The sequence below is a fragment of the Branchiostoma lanceolatum genome, chromosome 6 (genome assembly GCF_035083965.1).
Source record: "Branchiostoma lanceolatum isolate klBraLanc5 chromosome 6, klBraLanc5.hap2, whole genome shotgun sequence".
NCBI lineage: Eukaryota > Metazoa > Chordata > Leptocardii > Amphioxiformes > Branchiostomatidae > Branchiostoma > Branchiostoma lanceolatum.
Window position 1 is genome coordinate 22,820,030 of NC_089727.1, and position 15,893 is coordinate 22,835,922.

At 41.9% G+C, this 15,893-nt stretch overlaps 1 protein-coding gene across 1 annotated transcript; it reads left to right on the forward strand.

Annotated features, from left to right (window-relative positions):
• Window positions 1-3,350: 3,350 nt before the first annotated feature.
• On the forward strand, window positions 3,351-4,813 carry LOC136437617 (uncharacterized). The gene is made up of 3 exons (XM_066432241.1): window positions 3,351-3,427; window positions 3,639-4,252; window positions 4,560-4,813. Exons 1-3 carry the CDS (start codon window positions 3,351-3,353, stop codon window positions 4,811-4,813), a joined length of 945 nt encoding a protein of 314 aa, XP_066288338.1.
• The last annotated feature ends 11,080 nt before the right edge of the window (window positions 4,814-15,893 follow it).

Sequence of the window (15,893 nt, forward strand, 5' to 3'; positions counted from 1 at the left end):
TTGCATTATTAGCATATAATTTTGCAAATCTACATACCAAATATCATGATGATCTCTCAACCCCTTCTTGAGTTATTCTCTTTAAGAATATGTAAATTCGAAATTTGCTACCGCAGCTCCAAAAAAGGCACTAGGGGGCCCAACCCTATATTACTTTCCCTCCCTCCCAAGAGCTATCTACCACTAAAAAATCATGACCATAGCATGTTCAGAACACGAGATGTTCAAAACAAAACTGGAAGTTCCGCTGCAGTAACATAGCAAGTCGCTAGTGGGGCCTAAAATCTTATTATTTCGAGGTCTCAATAAGGCCTACCCACATACCAAGAAGTAAATTTCCATCCAGGGACGGGTCCAAGAAACTGTCGTCTGAAACGTTGGATTATTGCTAGCTTTTCTGACTGCATGCACTGCAATCATATCGTTTGTCACCAGAATAACCTCAAATAGCTCCAGTTTTGAAATTCAAAGGCGGGTTTAAAAGGGACTGCCTCATCGGCTGTACCCGAGTTAACCAATCACGCAATCGCTTAAACTGCATGTCATGCGCCTATTGGTTGCCGCTTTCGTAAATGCTGAAGAGCCGGCAGCAGCGTGTGGAACGCTAGAAATAACCAAAAATTCATTGAAAAAATTGCAATATAAATCGTATGCCAAAAGTAATAATGGGGTCCTTTGGGTAAATGTCCAATGCACAACTACACCAAATTTCAGGTCATTTGGTTTCAATACCACTGCACTGGAGGCCATAATGTGCGTTTTTGGTCTGAAAATTACCAAAAAAACTCAAGAAATCATATCTAAGACCTACATCCAACGAAAAAAAAATGTTTTAAACCTCTGGGGGTATGTTCTTAGTCTACCTGCATACCAAGTTTCAGCTCATTTGGCCCAGGGACGACCGACATGAATCAATTTGGAGGAGGAGGAGAAAGAAACATGACCAAACACAGTATATTTGGACCATACTTACAGTATGGGCAAAATATAATTGTGTCAAATTCTGGTACTGTCAAACCTGCCTAATCGACCACCTCTTCAACGCGACCACCTGGCCATGGCGACCGCTTTTTCTCGGTCCCGAAAATTTTCCCCATAGGCACAAGCATTAAGCGGCCTGCCCAAGGCGACCACTCGTCCACCGCGACCGCCACGGAGCACAATCCCTGGCCATGGCGACCGCGTTTTTCCAGCGTGTGGTGACATTGAATTGTGCTGTCGGATTTCGCGGAAATGTTTTTAAGACCTTGACGGACAAAACAATATGAATAGCATTGATTCCTCCATGAAATGTTTTAATTAAACGTTCCCACTATAAACATTGTAAATACAAAGGATTGTGAATACTTTTACCTAGATATCGATGTTGTTGTGCCCATCGTAATTTTATAGTTTACCGCAAGCTCGGTTCGGTTTGAACTCAATTCTCAAAACGATCACGTAGTGCATGGCGTCAAAAAGTCAGATTTCACAGAAATTACTATCAATTTCTTGTATTTTCAACAAAAATGTGTCTCTGTCTTACTAAATTCCGCCGGAAAAATATGACACCGCGGTGGAGGGCAAAACGTTGGCCGAGACATGTTGTTTCTGGTCCGCGACTCCATCTTTGTTTCAGCGCGGCATAACGCTGACTTTTCTAAAACACGACGCTTCTGTGTATGAATATTTAGAATACTCTCATTATTGATGAAAATTAATATTCTTATATCCTTGTTATTTCCATGATTCTCTAAACCTTTATTGGGCGCTGCTTGCTTGTAATCGCCGACGCTGTGCGTTCTGCTCCACTGTTACCTTTCAATGCGGTCGCCTGCTCGGCGGCGGTATCACAACTCTTGTTTTCATCCTTCGGTTGTCAGATCAAAAACTTTTTGCCGCTTTAATCCAGCGGTCGGCGCCCAAAAGAAGGATGGGGTCAGTTTTTTTCTAGGGATTTGTCTTAGGCCTTTAAACCTAGATTTTATATGCGTGTTTTTGCGTACTCTTACTTTAACGTAACGTGTAAATGCGAGATCATCGAGGCAGACTTTGTTTTTAGTCAAAATTGTGACATTTGTTCACGATGTAACGGTAACGTTATACAAATACTATTACAACGATAACAGAAAATGTAATTTCTGTGGGAACTTTCTATCAACGAGAATTGAACCTGGTGGGGGTCATGCTGTCTAAAATCACATAATTTTCCATCCATCTACGTAGTACACTGTATTTGAACACCTCGACCTGGAAACATGTTATAATTGGAATCCTCTTCATGGCGACCACCTGTCCATCGCGACCGTTTTTGCTCTGTCCCCCGAGTGGTCGCCTTGGGCAGGTTTGACTGTATATTTAAAGGGAGGCGTTTTATGGATTAAAAAGTCATCTTCTTCCAGAATATGCGGAGGTGCGTATATTAGGAACATGTCTTTCAAAATAAAATGGAAACGAGGCAGGCAACAATTGCCGGTAAATAAGTCATGGTTGCCAATGGAAGAGTCTACAGCATATTTCACCCATATCCCTCCCCATACAAAATTCGACCATTCCAAAATTGAATCTAAAATAAAGGCCACCCCCCCATGCGAGAAGAGTTTTCATCCAGCATCACATCCAGTTAGAAATGGACCAGTTCAGAAACACTTCCACTAAAAAATGACATTTGCGCAATCAACCCAGTCCAAAATCTAATTTTAAACCAAATTGCCCCCATGTAAAAATAGACTCTTCCATTGGCAACCATGACTCATGCAAAATAGGCAAGTACAAAAAAAGCTCAAAAATGCATATTCCCCCCAGTGACCCAGTGGTATCTCCGTGTAAAATTGACCTGTCCAAAAGCAATTTATGTCAAAGTGGACTTTTGGGTAATGACCCCGTCCAAAATTGAATTTTTAAAATCCCTTATCAAGAATGGGCGTATCTTACTACCTGGATGTCTATTAAACCTTCATCAAGGATCAATACGGCAAGTTTTGCCTAAGCTCAGTGAGAGATCTGGAGCCAGCAGGAAGGTTGCAGACTACCAGAACCATCTACGCTTCAATTTACGGTGCCTCAAGGTAAGTGTCACTCCTGTCAGTTTGCGCCTAAAAACCTCCATCAGAGGCTTCAATGACAACAAAATCATTCTCAACGCCGAAAGAAAGCTACTAAACGAGAGGGTAAGGCATATCAACTACAAACTGGACGGTCTAAACGCGAGAAAAGCCAACCTTGTACAACTATTAGGGGAAAAACTGTCAGAAGAGACCTTTGCTGAAACCGACAACTTCATAACACACGGACAGCTCCTTCAACACGAGAAGGGGAAAGTCAGACGGAAAAACAAATTTGAACGGCTACAACATAAAGAAGTGTATAGTATGGCAGATAGGGACCCCAATTGGAGATCTAGCAGTTCTAGACCTAAAGCCACAACACCGAGTAGAACAGACGAGAGGTGGGTTAAGAACCTGAGTAGTCATACTCTTACAGAACCAGAGAAATCCCTACTTTAAAAAGGACTAAATTTCGCAGTAGCACCTAGCAAGATCCCTAACATTGACAGAAACTGAGTCGGCGATTCGTCTGGCCCGTATACCTTGTAGACAGGCTGAAGCCTTACGCACCAAAATAGCTACCACTCTGAAAGTCTCTAAACGCCCTTCTAGCAACATCGCCCGGGAAGAACAAACCGTGCTCAAGGCTTTGGCCACTAATCAAGACACATTGATCCTTCCTGCTGACAAGGCCAAACGCACAGTAGTCTTAGACAGGGAACAGTACGACAAGAAGGTTCAAGACCTATTGGGGGACACAAACATCTACATGCCCTTGAAAAAGGATCCCACAAGCAAATTTCAAAAGGAAATCCATGACGTTCTCAAGAGATCGGAAGAGAAAGTTCTGGATCGTGTCACCTATCTAAGGCTTAATCCCACTAGCACTACAGAACAACCCCCAGCATTCTACGGCCTTCCCAAAATCCACAAACCGGGCGTCCCTCTACAGCCCATAGTCCCAAGTATAGGATCAGTCACTTACAACCTAACAGGTCATCTGGCTAAGATCTTGGGACCATTAGTGGGGAAGTCTCAGCATCATGTACAGAATAGTGCAGATTTCGTCCACAAAATCAAAGACATCAATGTAGCAGAAGATGAAATCATTACTTCATATGATGTGTGCTCGCTTTTCACTAAGGAGGCAGTCTCAGTAGTTATGGAAGCCTTGCAGGCCGACGACACACTTGCAGATAGAACCAACCTGTCCGTTGACCACATATGTGAACTACTAGACCTTTGCCTAGGGTGCACGTACTTCACGTACAAACAAAAGTTTTTCCAGCAAGTGCACAGCTGTGCTATGGGATCACCGGTATCACCCATTGTAGTGAACCTGTATATGGAGAAGTTTGAGAACAAAGCCCTCAGTACTTTCAATGGCCCTCCCCCCAGCAAAGTGGTTTCGCTATGTAGACGACACTTGGTGTAGGCTAACTAAAAGAGAGAGTGGCGGACCATATAAACCAGGTAGATGACAGCATCAAGTTTACACAGGAGTCGTGTCAAAACATCATGCTCCCTTCCCAGACACGAAAACCATCATAGAGAAGGGTGGCAACCTTCAGTTCGAAGTGTACAGGAAACCGACCCACACTGATCAATATCTGGCCTTTGATTCCCACCACCCTTTGGAACACAAACTAGCAGTGATCAAAACTCAAGACAACGTCATTACCTCAGACGAAGCAAAAACATACGGACACAGACATCTCCGTGCAGCCTTAGCCAAGTGTGGCTACCAAGATTGGACCTTCATCAAGGGCCTCAAACCTTCTGACTAGTCTAAGAAAACACTCAAGTGCAAACAATTGACCAACAGAAACAAGGTCAACATTACAATGCCCTACGTCCAAGGAGTATCGGAAAAACTCTTCCAAAACTTCAACATTGCCACCAATTTCAAACCTCACTCAACTCTCAGGCAGAAACTGGCCCATCCAAAAGACAGGCCTGAAAAAGGCATCAAAGCCAATGTCATCTACAAACTGAAATGTGAGGAACCGAACTGCAATAACATGTAACGTTACATTGGGGAGAGTAGTCGACCACTAAGACAAAGGTACAATGAACATTGCAGAAAGAGCGCTAACCACTATTCCTCTGCCATTTTCCACCATCTAAAACACAACCAGGGACACTCATTCAATCTCGAATCCACGGATATCCTAGATCGTGAAGCCCGCTGGTTCGTACGGGGAGTGAGAAAAGCTGTATATAGTTCAGGACTAACATTTAGCCCATGGCTACTTCCCCTCAGCCAATGGGAAGCCCCCATTTTCTGTGGTTATATCCACATAGTGTGGGATATCAGAAAAGTCATATTATAATGTTCTTGAACAAACCAATCCATCCAGCCGTTCTTGAGTTATCGTGTTAACAGACGGCAAATGCTGCTGAAAAACAAACCAAACTTTTAGAAGTATGAATTCTGCCGAGAGACATAATGTGCAGTTTGGAATAGAAGGGGAGACATTAATTTACACCTGTCTGAACAAGAGTTCGGAGACCTCGTATGACTAGCATAATTTATGCTTGGTCATGCATGTACACCTTTAACTGACTCACACAGGTCACAATTATTTACCAACTACCACTTAGAAGAATTGTGGCACTTTTGGATTAATTATGCAAAATAGGAATTTATTTGCCTAATTGGTATCTGTAAATGCTCCATCTGCCATAAACTACATATGTTACATGTATTTGAGTTCTATAATGAAAAAGACTACAAATATAAATTTTCCTCATTAAATGTGCAAATCAAGTCTCAATTGGCATGAATTGCACATCATTATCATAATAATACTTTATTGCACAACAGTTGTACAAGGTACAAAGTATGGCATCCACTGGTACATTATTATATAACATTCTATTAGGCTAATCAATCTATCTTGTACTGATTTGTCTAAGCTACTTGCATACTAAATACTAGTATCATGGATTCCGTCATTCCCTGGTTCACTTACTAAATATTCTCCCTCAGGGCCCTGGAAAATTTTGACAAAAACGCCCCTGCAGTTCCAGAGCAAGCTGCTAGGGGGTTCAAACCTACACCACTTCTTCCTTACATCACAAACTATCTGCCACCACAAGATCAGGACCATAGCACGTGCAGGTCAAAAGATACAAAAAACGGAATTTCTGCTGCAGTACCAATCTCACATACCAGGGGGCCAACAATCGACCTTGACCTTCGTATTCCCAACACCTACCCACATACCATATATCATCATAATCCATCCAGACGACCAGAGGTTCTTGCGTTATGCTGACTGCATCAATCCGGAAATACAAACAGACACACAGCCCAAACTATATTATATTTCCATTTTTCATGTCCAAATAAGGAGAGTGATTTGCCAGGGGCCACAAAGGGTACAATCTGCCTGCTTCCAAGGCCAGGGAAAAGTTACCCTGACCGCGGGATGACTTCTGTTCTCTTAGGAAGGCCGGATGGAGGCTAGGAGGCATTTTCCTTACCAGCAGGAAAATACTGTCAATGGGGAAATGTTCGCGGTGGCTTTTATGTTCACGGATATTTAACGATGACCTCTTCACCACAACAACCGCAACATTCCACAATCCAACCTCCTTGCCCAATCAGAGTAAAACCCTTCATGACAGCTTCAACCGCGAACTTGAACCACTGCGAATTTAACATTCCATTTTCTCTCTACCGCGAATTTCCTCGAACATTTGCCCTTTTACAGCTAGCAATGATCAAACCTCCACTGCAGAAAACAAAGTCTTGCTAGTACCTTTGGCCTAGCGCGGTGACAACAATCGTTAGGTAGCGCTAATAATAGTACCGTGAGACAAACAACGCTGGCGCTACGTTCTTAAAATAACTCATCGCTGGGAAACGGCTACAAACACAACATAACCTGTTTGTGAGTCTCCGGAGGAGGGGGTGGAAAGGTGGTTTGACCATTCCAACCCTTACCCGAAATGACCCCAAAAAAAACTTGTCAATCCAGCTGTGATTCATGTGTACATGTTTTGGAACGTTACGTATTGGACATTAAGTCATGTGGTGGTCGTCTGTGATTAAAAGATTTTCAATTATTGAGCTTGTGCAATACAAGAACATGGTTTGTATTCTGTCTATGGTAGATAATATGATTACATATCTGCATGTGGACGCAGATTGACAAAGATATTTAGTCGTGCTATCGTCGTTCTTATTACGTCGTCTTGTAAGTTATATGTGTGGCCAGTATCCTGGTTTGTGCAATTTTGGTGTTTGTGATTGTATTTTCTCATGTGACGTTCTCAACCAAGTGTTTGGTCCGCCCCTGCGGCTGGTTCCCATTGGATGCTATTTTTGTCTCCTTAGGCTAGCACAATATCACATTGTAGTGTAATTTCGAAGGTATCAACGAGATTTACCTGGCTGTTCTACCTGGTGACGACCCTCCCCTTGCCACAACTTTGGACCAACTGTCGACAGAGTGATAAGAATAGACTTCTTCGAAGGTGCGGCAGGCGTTTATTTTTGCGGGGAGCACTAGCTGATTTGCGATTTTCCCCGAAGACCATATGTTGGAAATCGCAAATCAGCTAGCGCTCCTCGCAAAAAAACAAACAAGAAAGGCAATAAAGCGTATTGCCATGGCGACGGTTGAGTGGCGATATGGTATGGTATGATATGATATATAGTTTATGCTATGTTTTTATCTGTGTAGAGTGGTCCTTGTCTTATTGTTTACATCGGTTTAGTCCCTATTTTACCATTACATGTACGTATCTATGTTAAATCAGGTGTTAAATACGTGCTGATTAGATGAATGGTACAGGTGTGACAATTGTAATTATTCAAATTGAGGATGTATATTTTGTACCGGTCCGCTGGAAAGGTTTCCAATGCATGAGGTGGATGTTGTATATTGTTATACACATGTACAATGAGACCTTTTATCTGCTTCGTTGAACGGACTGGTTCCTGTGTTCGTTATCGTGGGTGCGTCATTGACAAGTTGTCATGTTTTCTGATCGGGCCTATCTTCGTGATTGGATCGATGTCCCGGAGACGGTGCAACTTATCATCAGCGTGTTGTGGGTTTGTCTTTGCTTACTGGCACAAAAGACGATGTTTCCATGTGGTTTGTGAATCTATTGCATTGTTCATATGTCATACGTCTACTGTCTTTAACTACAATGGCAATAGTTGATAAGACATGTAGAAAATGTATACTTATATCATTTATACATGAAGCAAGACTGTATCATTTTGGTAATGGCAGACAACAATTGGCGGGACGGCTACACAGTTTAGATTGCGACATAACATCTCAAGCGCTCGTGCAGCTGGAAGCGATTTGTCAAACTGCGGGAGACGCCAACAACAGCGAGGAGGGGGCAGCCAACAGTGGAGATCTTATCAGTAGAATAACGCTGACCTCCTATGTAATCTCGGACTGGTTACTACTACGCATGCAAGTAACATTCCAGACATACCAACCTGGCATAGCTGAGATTCACGGAATTGTTTGGAACGAAATACATAATATAACTGTTTGGCGCGCTCCTGAAGCGTCGCCAAAAAAACGCCCGCCGCACCTAGAAAGTCCGCGAAGGATGCTAGGTAAGACACGGATAATGAGACAAGGCAAATTTATTTCAGATCTTTTATTATACCCCCCCCCCCCCTTCTAGCACATAACTATACGTAGTCAACGTCGTGCTGTTTTCAATCAAAAAGGCCATACAATATTAAATTCATGAATGCATCCTGGCTCTACTCACCAGAGACCCCAGATATGGTGCGAACATTGTATAAGGAGATAACAGGGAATAAAGCGACTCCACAAGCATGTTGCGAAGGACAATTTCTATGCAACTTCGCACTTTTTTCACCCTTTACGTACTATTTTTTCCCTACATTTACGTGTACTAGTACTGTGCTCATACTCGTGTAGTCGTACTGCTTGCCAAAAAAACAGGTCTTTGTGTCAATTTTCAAAGAGCAGATAGAGTGACTTGCGACGGGGGAGACACAACCAACAGTTAGCGCCTGAGTAACAAGAGCTTTTTGAAAAAGCTGCCCATGCGACCTCATTATGGTGGGGATGAAATATGGTGGGGTTTGCAATAAAGACTTTGACTTGACTTGACTTGACTTGACTTCAATGGTTGAAGCACAGTTTGTGAATTGAGTGCAAGTGCTGTCAGTCTGGTGACTGGGTGCACTGGTACAATATGGTTGTGTGCAACAAAACTTAATGGGATAGTGGTAATCGGTTGAGTTGAAGTGCAGTGTTAAGTTTTATTCAGTTTTGTGTAGTTTGATATTGTTTTTAAAGTCACTTTCGATTTTGTGTTACTTTGATTATTGTAGTTCTTTTTAGAAGTTAAAAGAATCGAGTAAATCGCAGCTGCAAAAGTATATTCACTTTTATCGAAAGTGAATGAAATATCACATTGTTTAATGGTAGCAGTGTTGCTGCAGGGGAAGCAGAGGGATAGTCTTTTGTCAGGATAACAGATTCCTAACAAAAAATGGATTGCAAACTTGAAAGTTTCTTGTCATTGATATATGGCCAACTATTGATAAATGGTTTATCTAGCTTTATGATTACAGGAAACTGTGGTACGACTCAAAACTAAATCAGGAGGGATACGTAGATGATTTTAATTTGACTATTGACATAACAGAAATAGGCTATTGCCTGTAAGGTCTGTTTCTAAACAACAATATAAAATACATTTGCTTTCTTAGTTGTTAACACATTTGTGAACAATGAAAGCAAAAAGATGAAATGCTTCTAAAATCAAAATCAAGCAAAGATTACTTCATGAGTGACACTTTGACATCATCAATATGAGACAGTGTAACAACAGGTACTTCCAGTTCTGTGAATAATTGGAATTGAAAAGCTGACGTCAGCTGTGCAGGTCCTGCATTCATGACTAGAGTCCAGGTGCCGCTATAGTATGAGCTGTGCTGGATTATGTACTAAGCTTTTGACGTTAAAGGAACCAACTACTCACTACGTCTACTGTGCAGGACCAGACGGCCGTGCGTGACGGACGCCCGGATCATGCTGCGCGTATTGAACTCTTACATCGCGACCCCATACGTTATATATTAATACCAAGACCAACAAAGAAGGAAACACAATCACACTCTGTGGTGATAAACAATGACTGTGACAATGTGGGGTAGTATATTTCTAGAAAGGGAGAAAAGATCAGGGTCCTTGTAAAAGCAAGATAGCAACTCGTTCACATCCAGGCATTGCCAATTTCCTGGTTCAGCTTTTTACAAAATCAGAATTCTTTTACCCACCTGCCTTACATTTACAAGGGGAAGGCCCACATGATACGTGTCCGTATCAGGTGAATAAATCATTATGTTTTCGTCTCTGCTTGAAGCAGCATGCAGCCAAACACGAGTGTCACTTTCCTCGTGATTGGACTTACAGTCTGGATATATGGGATACGCACAGAAATTACATCCCATCCTGACAGATACGTACAGCAAATTTTTGCGTTTTGGCGCCTTCGCGCCAAAACGCCATGTCTTGGCTCTTACCTTCGATGCATGCATGCAGGCAGGCAGGATGCTTCGATGGTACTTGGTACCTTATATGGCAATACCTTCCAAAATTCTTGTATAGCCGTTGCCTTATATGGCAAGGGAGCACGAAAAGGCAGGCAGGCTTGATTTGCATGACACATAGGAGGGCGACCGCATCTAACTGCTACAACTGTTCGGAAATATCATTGCATTGTAGTTTCGGACTTTGATATCCTGAAAAATGACCATATTACATCTATACCACAAGATTGCAGAAGAAAAAAAATGATTTCGTCAAGAAAACGACCAAAAATCGACATAAATGATACCATGTAGTGAGGATATAGCATTATGTACAGAAATGCACACAACACACTACAACTTAGCTCAACTGGTAACGTCGTAGTACTTCGGATCCGGAAGATCCGGGATCGTGTCCGTGCATGAATTTTTTTTCTTTTTAGATTTTAAATATCAAAAATATATATTGATATTATATTAATCTATCAATATCATATTTATGAATATTTTTTTATTTTTTATTTTTTTATTTATAAATTAATATTTTATATTTGTTATCTTTAAATATTCATTTAATATATACAAGGCCTTTGTCTTATGAACAGGACTTCATAGATTCCAAACCCGGCATTCGTATTTTTCTGTTCATTGTAATGGAAAATACCGTGCAGCGGCTCCTATGCGCGGTAAGATGATTCTTGCAAAACACTCGCCACTAAACTTCTATCCCCGATGTTAACAGAGGCTCTTGATGTTGTTTGCAAAACAGCGATCCTTTGTTACAGTAGCAAATGCTCCATTGTTCAGTATCGACTTCATTCAGACAACACGGACGTGGAAAGTGACGCCGCTCGGCACAAAAATATGGGAATTTTCATGAATTTTAGCAAAATTATCCAGGAAAATAAGGAAGAAATTGTAAATGCGGAAACCAGAATAATAGGGATGAGGTAGCTGTTGATTGGTTTGAACACTTGTTTGACATTTGGTAGTCATTTCAGATAGAACCTTAGCTGTTATGAACTTCTATTTCACTTAATTACCATAGTGATGATGATTCAATGGCGCTTTTTCAAATTTTATGTTTTATTGCGTGCCATGTACATAATTACATTGATAGCTTTTATAATGAGCCTATTGTACATTTTAGAAATAAGTACAAGTTGTAGGCCAAGACCAGCTTTTTCAAAAGCACTTAAGTTAAGTGACGTAACTTCAAAATTGCTTTCCCCAATCTGCCTTTCTCTATTAAAACAGTACTCCTTTCCCAAAATGACAATTTTTCTTATAGACTGAACAGCCCTTGAGTGACTTTCTCTGGCAGATTTTACTTCAAGAAAAGGGAAAAGACAATTCACACTCATAAATGTAGACAAAACGCCAGCTTTTTTGAAAAGCACTTGTTTGTATTGTAGGTGGATGCAGGCGGATCCGATGATCCGGATCCCTGGATCCGACAGAACCCGAAAAAGGAAAAAGATACAGATTTTACACTCGAATTTTTGCCATATTCCCGTCTAAGATACCTTTGTATTTGCCACGGATACAGACAGATCCAACATACGGACTTTCTGCAATATTTGACATAGTTCGATCCAGTATATGTTTGTATTTGCGACGAATACGTACAGATCAAACACGAACTTAGATAGGATGGTTGGTTGGTTGGTTGGTTGGTTGGTTGGTTGGTTATTCATAAATGCTGGTGCACGTAGAATTCAATGACTGGAACTTGGGGAAATTTAGCATATCTGTAGGTAAAATTATTTCACAATTCAACATTTCCAAGTTCAAAACCCATTAGGTACAATATCGAAATGATATGTGTCTGAGTAATCCTTTTCGTCTGAGGCAGGCTGAGGGACATCCACATACTCAAAGCACCACTTGCATATACAGGTTAATGCAGGTAAATTGGAATTGTGTAAGTACAATGTATTTCTGACATACTACAAAATGTATCACCATCACATTGTAAAATCTATTGCTGTATAGTGCCAGTGGACCAAAATACAAGTTTCTACAAATTTTAGTAAGGTAATAAAAGTCTGTGTGGCCAGCTCTTCGTCTGAGAGCTATTAGATACACTTCTTTTCAAATATAGACGTTGAATAAATTTTTGAAAAACAACAACATTATACTGTCTGAAAAACTCATGGCATGCCACATTTTAGACTTGATAACAGCAATTGTCTGTAAGGATCAAACAATGGTGGCAGGGGTAAAAAACACAACCCCTCAAAATAGCTTTCCTTTAGATCAAAACTCCTTGTTGCCATGGTTACGGGCATATCAAGTTTTCTGGCCATTTCCCCAATTTTTGAACCTCAAAAACATGAAAATTAGCATACTTTATGGCATTATCACTGCAACACATTTCAACGTATCGTCAAAGCAAAACAAGATCTTATAATTAATGGACCTACATTGTGGCTTTTTGAAAATAGCTGCGGAATTTCCAACGAGATAGATTAGAGGTCTTGGGTGGCCTGAAAACAATGCAATGTTTTTGGGCCAACTTTGCAACGCTATAAGTGCCGATCTGGTAATTCTTTTGGCTTTTTTTTGGCTTTTTTCTGGTTATGTTTTTTTGCTCTTGAGTAATATTTGCTGTGGAACTGCATGTGTATAATCATCCTCTCCCCATTCTTAGTACTACATCTGAGTCCACTGCTTCCATGCACTCTTGGTAAGGTACAGACGAGGCTGATTTCTTCTATATCTACATCTTGGGCATGGCGTTAGCTTGGAGTCCATTTTGTGATGAGCCAGTTTCTACATTATAAAACCAAAGTATCAATTAACATCAATTCACGTGATCCAGGAACATTGTCATGTCACCTGATTTTGACATAACTGAGATGGTTGTGCCTCGGTTTATCACAGCAGCCAACAAAAAAGAGTCAATGGATATAGATATGGATGACGATGATGGTAATGAGTATGCAGGACTGTAGTCTCACCAGATAGGCCGGAGGTACTCAGCAGCTGAGCTTCTGACAGCTGATTGCGTTTTTCCCAGCCGAGCTCCTGACAACATTTGCTGCATGTTTGAAGGAAGTATCTGAAAAGTTACCCCGACACAAATGTCTGTTGACCGTTGATAAGTATGATCAAATTGAAAGTAATACATTTCCTGGATTCTAACGGTAGAGAAGGGCAGGTCAGCTGGAGAATTATTTTGTCATGCGATGATATGTCAAAAACAAAATGGAAGGATAACTGAAGTTCAAACTAAATAGAAACAAGACATGGAGGAAGAAGTCACTGGCGTCGCAATTCCGCGTGTTTGAGCTTACACTGCATTCCCTTCGACTCTCAAGCCACTCACTGGTCGACCATGGCAGACTGTGGTGATGCCATGTTAAGCACAGAGAGTGATGAAACGCTGTTCATGTCTGTGCTGTTCACCCGAACAAACCGTTCGTCTCGCGCCCACCTGGCCCGCAGTGTCTTCTGGGTAATTCGGAGATCGGAGACAGATCCCGGTTCTGTATCGGTCAGGATCCAAGACAACTACAAACTTCCAATTAATAATCTGAACTTCTAACATACTGGCAAATACCCAAAATCTTGAAAACAAAATCACGGATTTGCTTTAAAGCGCTTCGAGGTGTATAACTCATAACTGTTTATTCAAATTGCATAGCAGCCATGACATGGCTGAATTACACAATAAGTGACAGATTCATGTAACAGTTACACATTAAACATTCATATTAAACATGTATAATATACATGTTAAAAACGACATAGACGGTTACAGTTAAAATTACTTCGTTCGTGGGCTAGTCCGTTAAGTGTCAGAGGCATTCAAGCACGGCATTTACAGATCCTGATTACTGAGGCTTATTGCCTGAGATAGAAAAGATTTTCACACGGGCCGTATCAGAGTAGCGTAGACTGTTTCCAGGTCCTCCGGTGGCATCCCGCCCTTCTTAAGCATGCGGAGAAAGTGGAGACGAGTTGAGCCTTTCTTCGCCATGTGAGTAATTTGGCTGTCCCAACCAAGACTGCGGTGTAGTATGAAACCCAGGTATGTGGCACACTCAACAACCGGGACTTCTTTGGCCCCAAGGATGAGCGGAGGTGGAGCATGAGGGGTTTTTGAGAAACACATTCTCAACTCGTAAGACTTGTCACCGTTCATTATCATGTTGTTCTTGTCTGCCCAGGTGTCTAGTTGCGTGGCTTCCTCTTGCATGGTTGTGTAAGCGTTCTAGACGGTCCGATGTCGTCTGCACAACCGGTGTTGCTGGTTGTCGCATGTACAGTTACCCTAGACGACATCATACACGAGAAACAGATATGGAGAGAGTACGCCCCCTTGCGGCACTCCTGATGTGACGTCACACCACTTGCTTGGCTGGTTATTGGCGACTACGCGTTGTTTTCTGCCCGTTAGGTAGCTGTGTATCCAGGCAAGCATCGCAGATGGAGTATCACGGACTGCCAGGAGTTGAAGAAGGATTCCATGATCAACTCTGTAGAATGCTTAGGACATGTCTGCCAACCGCACACGAACCAGAGATGTGTTTCTGTTCTCCAGGTTCGCTAGCCATGTCTGATATACTTTGACGAGTGCAAGCGTTGTAGAACATTTCGGCATGTATGCGTACTGGTCCTTGATCCAAGGTGTCATAACGGGCAAGAATTTGTTCAATACAAGTCTTTCCTGAACTTTCCCTAGGGAAGAAATGAGAGAGATGGGTCCGCAGTCCTTCTTGTTGGTGGGAACAGACGTCTTGGGGATAGGGCAAACATTTGCCATCTTCCAACAAGACGGCATAGTGCCAGGAAAAGTTCATTAAGTGGCTGACAACAGAAGCTAAGTCCTCACAGTAAAGACTCAGGATCCAGTTGGAAATGTTGTCCGGTCCACACGCCTTTCTGTGTTGCAGGTGTTTCAAGATGAGTTTTACTTGGCCTATACTGCACAGTTCTTCCGAACTAGCGAGGAGAGGGAACAGGGTGAAGGTGCTGCTGTCCGACCACGCCTCTGCAAAATAGTCATTCAGCACGTCACGGATCCAGGATCCAGGTGTATGTATCCGTCAGGATCCGAGGCAACCACCGACTTGCAAATAATCGGAACTTCTAACATAATAAGAAATACATAGAAATTACAAATCCGAGTAAACATTGTATCTATAACCGAAACGTATCAATGATCCAGATGTATACGGCGCCGGAATTGTCGGATCTGAGGGGCACCGGATCCACTCGGAAACGTTCCGTATCTGCTATGATGCACGACTGCGGATCCGCTAATCGTCAGGATCAGACCGAGGTCATTACGTGCAGTGTGTATCTATTCG

Coding starts and splice junctions, on each gene's coding strand:
- LOC136437617 (XM_066432241.1), top strand. CDS start 3,351: ATGGCAGATAGGGACCCCAATTGGAGATCTAGCAGTTCTAGACCTAAA. Junction 3,428..3,638: donor CCGAGTAGAACAGACGAGAG/GTGGGTTAAGAA, acceptor ACGCCCTTCTAG/CAACATCGCCCGGGAAGAAC. Junction 4,253..4,559: donor CCTGTCCGTTGACCACATAT/GTGAACTACTAG, acceptor CTCCCTTCCCAG/ACACGAAAACCATCATAGAG.